The following is a 10,344-nucleotide window of genomic DNA, read 5'->3' as shown; positions in this document are numbered from 1 at the left end:
CTTGTAAGATCAGTTTTTTTTAATCTATTTATGTCAGTACATGTGAAGGAAAAAAAACATCTCTGTGTACAGCAGTCATATTTAGGATCAAACACATGCTTCACTTAGCAAGTGAAGGCCGAGAAAATTATAAACACGCTGCTGACGTGTGAACTGTAATAATAACACAATCAGCGCCCCAGTAGCCTAAGCTGTTTAGTGTGTTTGTATGCACAGTAGGCTAAAATGGACTACTAATTCCTAGCATTTAATCGGCTGGGGACGGCTTTTTACTGCAAAAACACAAAGAAAGCCATTGAGTGAGCAAGAGGGATAGAAAGTGAGAGAAGGGGAGGGCGTTAAGAGGCAGGGAGCAGGCCAATTTCAATTTCAGCCTTTCAGTAATGGCCTTCCTCGCACGCTGCCCTCTCCTCTCTACCTGAATAAATGCATGTCTGACTTAAAACAGCTTCAGTGAGGGGCTTCACATCACATGTAGCCCTGTTCTTTTAAGGTTCTAAGCCTGTTTTAACCAAATGGTGCCACAAGAACAGCCACTGGTGGTTATATTTATATTCTAACCATACATATTATACACCTATTCATGTTTTTATATCACTTATCATGTTCAGGCTCACAGGTCACCTGACTTAACAGTCGATTGTCAAACAGATAACCGTTCAAACTAACATTCCAACCAGTGAGCGTGAACTGAACTCATATTGCCTATAGGCGGAAGTCTGGAGCATGAACCAGAGGTGTTAAACTTTTTTTTTTTTAATGGTACAATTTGTTGTTATCATTTTCTTCAGAGGGCCACGAGGACCGAAAATCATATAAATAACTAACATCATGTTATTAGATAAACAATACATCCTGCACATATTGTATGATACTTGTATATAATTTATAGGGAACTTTATGGAAAACAAAACAAATGCCAGAAGGTCAGTTCAAATGAACAAATATGAGCGAAAGGAAGATTTGAATCAAAAGAGATGAACATTTTAGATTAATTTAAATATTCTGATTTAAACTGATTATTATTATCTTTTAGTCCGTATGGAAATATATATATTTAGATCCTAGTAAAATGTTAGATTAAATAAGTACCCACAAACATTCAATTCAATTAAAATAGATTGAAGACTGTTTAAATAGGGCAACATGCTGTGCTACTGGTTGGCACGTCTACTTCATAATCCCGAAGTCCTGGGTTTAAAAATGTGGTGGTGTGCAGTTTGTAGCAATCTGAATCAGAATGATGTGCAAAATACAGTAATAAATTAATTTGAACTACCCGCAAAGCCTTCTAGTTTCAGGCTGCATTTCCACTCCATGCCATGGAGGGGCAGTATATAAACGAAATGTGATTGGAGCATGTGACGTCATTGCAAGGCGCGAATTTTTCTGTTTTTAAGTCTGCTGTTTTATTTACACACGCCAAAAATAGACAATATCCAAGCTGGGAAAAGTAGTCATTCTCTCCTGTAAGGTAAGATTTTATAAACTCGGGTGAGAATAGACACGCATAAAGTCGTGTCATACCGATTGGAACACCGTTGAAGTCGTAAAGTGCTTCATTTGCGAGTAACATTAGCCGTCCGAGATAGCATCTAGCTAACCTGTTGGTCATTGGTAGGCAGGACAATGGTTTCCAAAATTCATGACTGGAGTATACGAACGTCGCGACAATCAAATGTATTAATTTGTGTGGAATGTGTTCTCGGTAGCCGTCATGGATACCAGCACCTTCGACGCCGACAACTCTGTCAGCTGCCGACTGTCCTCCATCATCCCTGATGTCTGTAAGACTGAAGAATGCTGCCTGGGCATCGACGAAGCGGGCAGGGGACCAGTGCTGGGTATGCTGCGTGTGTTCTACATCCACTCAACTCAAGGCTTTTCAACAATTAGTAACTTTGCTCAATTATAACACCACTGTCACGTTAGCCATCTATTCTCTATAGTGTCCTCATTAGGTAGTTATGTGAAAGAAGAAGGGGAAAAAAGAAATTAATACAAATAAACTTGTTTACTGGAAAGGCCTCTGAAAGCCCTTCAAAATGATACCAACACTATATACATCTTCAGTAATAAGTAAATGCATTAAAAGAAAAAGTCTGGATGCCTTATTAAAAAAATCTGCAACCTTTCACGGTTTGGCTGGCAACAATGATTTTTTTTAAAAATGATTATTCTCACATCTAGAAAGGTAGGTTTAACCCCCCAAAGATTAGCTTTCCACCAGTCAGTCAATTAAAAATACAACAAACGATGGTGGTGAAACTACAGCTTATTATGCTGCAGGAAAGTAAGAAGCAAAGCGAGAAAACCTTTAAGGGCCCAACACAAACAAATGTAAACATTTTAATGAGTAAGTTAAATCGTAAAAAAAAAAAACATTTTAAAAAATTGAGAAACTCAATGCACAGTTGCACACTGATAAAGCTAATGATAAAGCTAGCATAAAAGTTCAATTTTCACAGTTTCCTTAGTTTCTGCCTGATTTATAAATATCAGGCGAAGCTATAAATTTTACATTACTTAAATTTTAAACATCCTTTCAAAAAGTGTGAGACATTTTCAAATCATATGTAAACATTCAGACACATCACTGCTTTACATTACTTCAGATCAAAGCAACTCACTCAGACTTGAAAGCCTTTGAGCACTGTGGCATGTGGGGGGAAAAAAAAGTCAGCCAATTAAAAAAATTAAAAGGGATGATATAACTTACAAGAATCACTGAAAATGTATTTATTTATTTATTAATATACCTCCCAATAACTCAGTTAGCACAAAGGTGAAGGTTATGGACAGTGATCTGACAGAATAAGGCTACTGTGTCATCAGTATTTTTTTAAATATTATTTTGACTAAGAAGCCAGACTACCTAGAACATTTTAACTAAACCTTTTTTCTTTTAGTAGAGAGGATGTTCATAGTGCAATGCTGTATATCATTGTCGCATATTTAAACAAAAAAAAAGTTAAACCATCATGTGCTTTTCTTTTTTTTTTTCCCATCCAGGTCCAATGGTTTATGGAATATGCTTTTGTCCCATTTCCAAAAAAGAGGATCTAAAGGGCTTGAAAGTGGCAGGTAATTTCTTCTGGTACCGATGGTGCATTTTTATTTGCCAAGTAAATTCCGTTTCATTCATAAAGCACCAATTCACAACTGATGAAGGAAGAAATCATCATGTTTATCTCTTATCCCTTTCTAGATTCAAAAACTTTATCAGAGGCAGAAAGAGAGAATCTCTTCCAAAAACTGTACAATGCCAAAAGTTTCATAGGCTGGGCCTTGCGTATTCTCTCCCCCAACACCATCTCCACCAGTATGTTACAGAGGTATCGGTGGCAAATGTAGTACAATGTGTTTGTTGTGTGTAAATCAATGCACCAACAGCATGTCTTCTTTTGGCAGGACTAAATGCAACCTGAACACCCTGTCACATGACACAGCCATTGGTTTAGTTCAATTTGCACTGGACAGTGGCGTACAGCTCAAAGAGGTATGTAAAAGTTTTCATATTGTGCAGTGGAACTTCCTATACCATTGCGCGCTCACGTCCATACACCACTAGCCCAAAAAGTTCTAAGTACTGGAAGTCAATGTCCTGAACCACATTGTGTTTGAATTTGGAGGTTCCACTTGACACAGAAATACCTGGCTTTCCATCTCTGTAGGTGTTTGTAGACACAGTCGGCCCTGCTGAGAAGTACGAGGAAAAGCTCTCCAAGATATTCCCCGGCATCGATGTCACAGTGAGGCCAAAGGCTGACTCCCTCTTCCCCATCGTCAGTGCTGCTAGTATCTGTGCCAAGGTCAGTGCTGCGTACTCGGTACTCTCTAGTCAGATTTTCATTCAAGGATTGTTAATTGCCTTGACATCTTTTGATGAAGTTTTAATCACTGCTTTCAGTAGTGATGAAAATGATGACATGAAAAATATTGAAGCTATAAGCTTTTAAAACAGAAAATGTCAGGAATTTTGTAATCGAATTACGTAATTTCACAAATAATGCTGCTTCTCAGGAACTACTGGATAGATTAGTCTGAAACTTTATATATATAATATTCGGCCACCGAAAAATTTCTTTCGAAAATGGCAAAAATATGCATTTTATGGCCGAAAGGGGATGTTATGGTGACGCAAGCAAAAAACACTGCAAGCGTCTGTTTGAATTAAACACCAAACACGGGAGTGAGTGTCCGCCTTGCTGCTCGCTGGCGTTTTGAGAACCGGCAGCTTCATTGTGCACACTCTGGTGGCCGTATTAAATACTTGCTAATGTTAGCTTTATTGCTATCAACAGTTTTAAACAAGTAAACACTTGCCACTATCTCCAGGTGAATATCGATCTGTACAGGACGCCGTGTGTGACTTTGCAGTTTCGGTTTTTGGTCAAGCATTTCTCATTTTTGGTTTTCGGTTTCGGCCCAAAATTTTCATTTCGGTGCATCTCTAGTTTGAACCAAATTATAAGCAACTAGGAAGTTTGTTTAGAAATTGAGGTTGTTGTTTTTTTTATGTTGGAAAAACACACTTTATGGGGAATGTTTTTGTGTGCTATTAGAATTAGTAGATTAGAATATCTGGTCAAAAAAAACACCTTCAAAATAGAGTAAAACAGTATGATAATTCTCAACATAATTCCTTTGACAAGTTTTAGGTTAAAAATGTGCACCTTGTACGGGATGAATTTCTGAGGGGTTTTCCAAGTCGACGCATCAAAATGACTATAATGCTTCTAATAGCGTCACTTGCCCTAAAAACTTTGTGGAGGATTTTGAGAAACAATTGAAATGCTCATTTCATGTATGAACATTCATTTATGTATTTATTTACAATTATAAAATTCCATGAAGATGTTGTCTACTTGTCATGTTGCTAATATTAATGTCTAAAACTGCACGTGGCTGGTCAGGTGGCCAGGGACCATGTTGTGAAGAACTGGAACTTTGTTGAGGACCTTGGGGACGTGGACAGCAACTACGGCTCAGGATACCCGAATGGTAAAGAACGGCATGCTTGATGTTTGGCGTCAATAGTTTCATAATTACTGATGTATTGTTTTTGTCACGCTCATAGACCCAAAGACTAAATCGTGGCTCCTGAAGTACTTGGACCCGGTGTTTGGATACCCCCAGTTTGTGCGCTTCAGCTGGAGCACGGCCCAAACCTTGATTGACAGCAAGGCTGTGACTGTCCATTGGTAAATGTTGTAGAAATTATTTGGCTTCAAAAATGCATGCATTTTTTTTCACAATTTAAAACTGTTCCAATGTGTTTTGATAACCCAAAGGCAAAAAAATTACAGCACACTGTTTTTTGTACATTACTAAAATTGGCCTGTTCTAAGGGGGCGGACCTGTCTCATGCATTTAAGCCATGGTTCAGCTGCAGTGAGTCCAATGCTGAGATTTATTAACCAGATTTAAAAGGCGATTTACTGTGTCCTTGCCTTTGGTGGTATAAAGTAGTCCATAAAATGTGCAAAAAATGTGTTTACCAGCATCTCAGAACTCATGAAAAACATAATGGATCTTCTTCCCACATCTGTTGAGATCAAAAGGTACAAAAACGCTTTAAAAATTAGCTTTGGTTTGCATTTAATCCCCTAATGTGTGAAACCCACAATCTCTTTGATTTCTGGCATACGCTAAATGCGCCAAACATTTGACCTGAGGAGATGAGCGCTTACCACAGTATAAAGAAAAAATCACATTTGTGTCGTCGAACCTTTTCTCAGGGACGATGACGAGGAGGACGGCGAGAAGTCTGCGCAGCGGCTGGCGAACAGGTCCATGCTGTCCTACTTCAGTACGCCAGGTGGCGCCAAAGACCAAATGCAAACTCACCGCTTCTTCACAGAGCGCAGGCTGAAGAGTGCGGACTCTCTCTGAGGGCTGGGCCTGCATGTACTGTGAGTTGCTTGCACACACACAAGCAGCAGCAGTGCAAGCACATGTAATATCTTTATTTGTTCAATCTGTTTTACTCATAAAATGTGTTTTATAAAATGTATCCAGAGTCTTTGTGTGAGGGTTGCAGGGTTGCAAAAGGTGTTATTTTAATACCAATTGGGCTCTCTAGTGGCAGTACGAAAAGCTACTTTAGTGTTGTTAAAAGTCTTGTTTACGTGGCTGGAATCCTCAAAAAGACAATTAAAAAAATCCCTTTAATCACTCATGGAAGGTTTTAATATATAATGTAGCACAGTTTTGTTTTTATGAAACTTGTTGCCAATACATGCAAAAAAAAGAATTTTTTTTTTGCACAATAAGAACAAATGATTGGTAAACGCTTGCGTTCAACATTGCTTCAATAAAACAGTGCCTTACATCCTCATTCAAATAACATTCAGAAACAAGTTCATAATTAAAATAAAATAAGCATTTAAAGCCGGCTTTAGGCTCTTATGTGTTAGACACTTCGAAATCTTTAGTATCAGCCTTGCTTTTCAGAGCTGCTGTATTTACATATCAACATGAGACAAATTTAAAGGATGAGGCATGAAGATATGAAGACATACGCTTGGCGTCTTTGCAAGGTGTTAAGGCGTTGTTGCGCTGGCCTGGAGACGAAGGCCAAATTTTGCAGCAATTCCATGCAGCCGCTGTTCTGAGGTGACACCTTCGCCCCTCCTTGCCCTCCATCCACACCAGCCACCGAAGACACCATATGGATAAGATAAAACATCACATCACGAACACAGATGGACCGTCCGTCCACCTGCAGCCTGTCGTCAGTCGTCATTGGGTTTGTGCCGAGACTCTTGGATCTTTTTCCCGCAGTTCATAGCCAGAGTGGATACGGCGAATGAGGACAGGATGATGATGGAGCTCCCCACGAAATGAGACGAAGCCCCTCTGGTGGTGGCTCTCAAGGCTTTCTTGGCGAATGACTCTCGGTCGAAGGCTGCGGTGGCCGCCGCGGTCTGGGCGGTGGCTTCCATGGCTGGTTCGAGTTCACGAGCTGGTCTTGTGTTGTGTGTCTTGCTGGCTTCGATGTGTTGAGTCCCGTCTTGATTTGTCGTCGACGTTGATTTATAACCTCATGTCTCATCCCTCTTAAGAGGCCAGTTCTCCTCCTGCGTCAATGGGATTAAAAATAGTTAGCATGTCCACTGAGGACTAAGGTGGCGATCTATTTCCGATCAAGACCGGCTGCCTTAATGCCGTTAGATCAGCCTGTCATTGTCTGGCAGTCTTTGGTGGAGTCTTTATAAGACAAACGGGGAAATGACATACTAGTCATATCAGTCAATTCTAAACTGTACTATTTTTGGGGCCTTTTAAATTTTGTGTACGTACTGATAGTTGTCCCAGCATATGGACCAATTGCTCTTTCTGTGGCTAAAGGAAATGGCAAAAAAAAAAAAAAAAATCAAGGCACTTGCTTTCTACCAATATTCAAGCAGGAAGACCAGAAGTTAACTGGTTAGAGCCGCTAACTGGCAGCTTGTTTGTGTTGGCTTTGGTCAGCATTAGGGAATGATTTACACAGATTTTTTTATTAGTTTGCCAACATTTGATGTTTGTTCGAAAGAAGAGATTGTTGTAGAAAGAAAGAAAACAAAGCTCACTGAAATGATTGAGACTGGAATATACCACAATGCTTAATGACGAGTCTCAAGGCTTCTTAGATGAGGCAATAATGGAGCTTGTGGCAAATTGCATCAACTGTATGTTTACAGACACAAAAATTAAACATGCAAAGATAAACACTACCCGCTGTGAAATACGGAGGATCATATTCTGACCTTGGGATGCTTTGAAAACAGCACAGCATGTCTTGGATTTAATTCAACTGTATTGAATTGTTGCGCAGTGTTAAAAATTTTTTTTTTTGATAGGCTCAAAAATCATACAGTTTGTCATGCAAATATTTGTAAATTATTATTTAAAGCGCAAAAGAAAAGCAATGTCTTATTTCCATTAGTTAATTTTTAGTACATTTTTTTTATGCGTTTGTCAGTTTCAAGTTATTTCAGTGACCATTGTAGATTTTTTCTTTTTCTCCTTTAATGGAACGGTAACAGAATTTTTCATAAAAGTGGATTGATTAACTCTTAAATTTTGCTTATTTTGTTCTTTAAACCTCTTTTTTTATTTATATTTAAAACTTATTATTTGCATCAAATGTCTGCACTGTTCTGAATGCCATTTCAGTGGAAAATTGTCCCTTGTTTTGACAGTTTCATGTAAGACAGGAATGTACTGTAAGAGTTGCACAACAGCTGCAGCAATTGTCAACAATGGCAACACATGACACACATTTATGCTGCTAATTAAGACCCGTATTCAAATAATCATTTTCCATTTATTGTTTGTGTAATTTCAATATATGGTTTGGAGTGATTGGCTGCACACGCATAACTAACTCCTGACGATACCCATCGAATACTTCCTTTTTATAGAAGCACCAAATACCTGATAGTTGAGGTCACGCAGTGTCAGCAGGTCTGTACCGGTAATCCCCTCAGCTTGTTACGCATAGTCCTAGTTTCTTTTCAGGGCGTCTGTTTAACGACACTAATTGGATTGTTTCGCTTCTTCTCCAATTGACACAGAAAGTCTCTGAAAGACTGCGTGTGTGCTGGTGACTCACGAAAGGCTGAGGAGAACTTACCCCCCCCCCCTTCAAGTTACATAACCTTAGTTTAAAACATTTCAACAGTAACATCATAGTGAATGATTAACCTCAATGTCTGATGATAAGCATTCAGCATGTTGTGTTTTGACAGTGTTCGTTGTACAGTATCCTCTTACCACATGACGTCCCCGTTCTCCCACAATGAATTGGCCAGTAGAGTAAACCCAAGTTAATACATTTCGTCCCAAGACTGAAAGAAAGAGAGTAATATAGTAGCAGCAGTTCTATGCTCCTGATGTTTGATGCAAGCTAACGGTGTAAATTATGTAAGGAGCAAAATCATTTTTTCCAATCTGTTTGAACTGTTGACCTCTACCCTGAAGTAAAGGCCACTTAACCTTTGACACTGCTTATAGATCACCTTGGCCCGTTGAAGTCACCTTACCTCACCTCGACTCTGCATCCCTGACAGCTCTCTGCCTGTATGACTGCTGATTGCGTGTTGTTTTATTTAGAGGAGCCTCTCTGCAGAGCGCAGGCTTTTAGCACCGCTGCAGTCTGACCCACTTGTACGCAGGCAGAAGGAAAGCGAGACAAGGCAGAAGCTTCAATGGCGGGAGACGTTCGGTGAAGATGGCCGGATTATAATGTTAATAGTGAATCCCAACTTATTCGTAGAATTCCTTTTTTTTTTTGTGAAACATATCTTGGCTGCAACGCTCTAAGATGTCATAAGATGGCGCCCAAAGCCCTAGCTATTCGGGAAGTAGTAATTGGTGTAAACAAGGAAGTAAGCTGGACTGATCCGTCTTGACCGAGATACTTTTTTTGTGTGGGTTAGGGAGGAGCTAAGTTGGAACTGGGCATGTTTTATCAAAATCAATTTTCTAAGGGTAATGTAAATTGAATTTGGAATGTCTTTTGTTTTGCGATTATGGTGGTATATTTGCAAATTTAAAGAATATGGATTATGGAACTGGTTCTTACAATTTTCATGAAAGCAGATGAGAAATATTTATTCTAAATCCAAACCATCTTGGTAACCTAGTTTAAGTGCTAATAGTTAATAGTGAATCCCAACTTATTCGTAGAATTCCTTTTTTTTGTTTAACATATCTTGGCTGCAACGCTCTAAGATGTCATAAGATGGCGCCCAAAGCCCTAGCTATTCGGGAAGTAGTAATTGGTGTAAACAAGGAAGTAAGCTGGACTGATCCGTCTTGACCGAGATACTTTTTTTGTGTGGGTTAGGGAGGAGCTAAGTTGGAACTGGGCATGTTTTATCAAAATCAATTTTCTAAGGGTAATGTAAATTGAATTTGGAATGGCTTTTGTTTTGCGATTATGGTGGTATATTTGCAAATTTAAAGAATATGGATTATGGAACTGGTTCTTACAATTTTCATGAAAGCCGATGAGAAATATTTATTCTAAATCCAAACCATCTTGGTAACCTAGTTTAAGTGCTAATTAAGAGATTGAACACATTTGGGATGACTTTTTTTTTTTTTTTGCATAGAAAATGCATCGTTACAATACAAAGCAAATGTATCTGGTGTTTTGTGAATAGAATACAAGGATAGGTACCAATCTCTCATTGAACAGTCCTGATGGATGACTTGCATCTGAACGAGCCGACGCCGCATTCAGCTTCAAGGGCGCTGAGAGTGAATTATATTGTTTCTATGTGATTTTACTGTTAAACAGGGAACCTTGTCAATAACATAAACATCTCATGCTACAATGAAATGATTACA

General features: G+C 38.9%; 1 protein-coding gene and 1 long non-coding RNA gene across 2 annotated transcripts; one reads left to right on the top strand and one right to left on the bottom strand.

The window, feature by feature from the left end:
• Nucleotides 1–1,320: 1,320 nt before the first annotated feature.
• On the top strand, nucleotides 1,321–6,014 carry rnaseh2a (ribonuclease H2, subunit A). The gene is made up of 9 exons (XM_077572047.1): nucleotides 1,321–1,474; nucleotides 1,713–1,844; nucleotides 3,013–3,084; nucleotides 3,209–3,335; nucleotides 3,412–3,499; nucleotides 3,675–3,812; nucleotides 4,917–5,004; nucleotides 5,081–5,204; nucleotides 5,742–6,014. Exons 2-9 carry the CDS (start codon nucleotides 1,718–1,720, stop codon nucleotides 5,893–5,895), a joined length of 918 nt encoding a protein of 305 aa, XP_077428173.1. The 5' UTR covers nucleotides 1,321–1,474; nucleotides 1,713–1,717; the 3' UTR covers nucleotides 5,896–6,014.
• Nucleotides 4,815–8,565, bottom strand: LOC144055767 (uncharacterized). The gene is made up of 3 exons (XR_013294930.1): nucleotides 8,425–8,565; nucleotides 5,732–7,082; nucleotides 4,815–5,548 (listed from the first exon to the last, which is right to left on the bottom strand). It is a non-coding gene; the product is annotated as an uncharacterized LOC144055767 (long non-coding RNA).
• Nucleotides 8,566–10,344: the final 1,779 nt, after the last annotated feature.

Source organism: Vanacampus margaritifer, chromosome 7 (genome assembly GCF_051991255.1).
Source record: "Vanacampus margaritifer isolate UIUO_Vmar chromosome 7, RoL_Vmar_1.0, whole genome shotgun sequence".
In the NCBI taxonomy this organism is placed as follows: domain Eukaryota; kingdom Metazoa; phylum Chordata; class Actinopteri; order Syngnathiformes; family Syngnathidae; genus Vanacampus; species Vanacampus margaritifer.
This window is presented reverse-complemented; position numbering and strand designations above follow the sequence as displayed.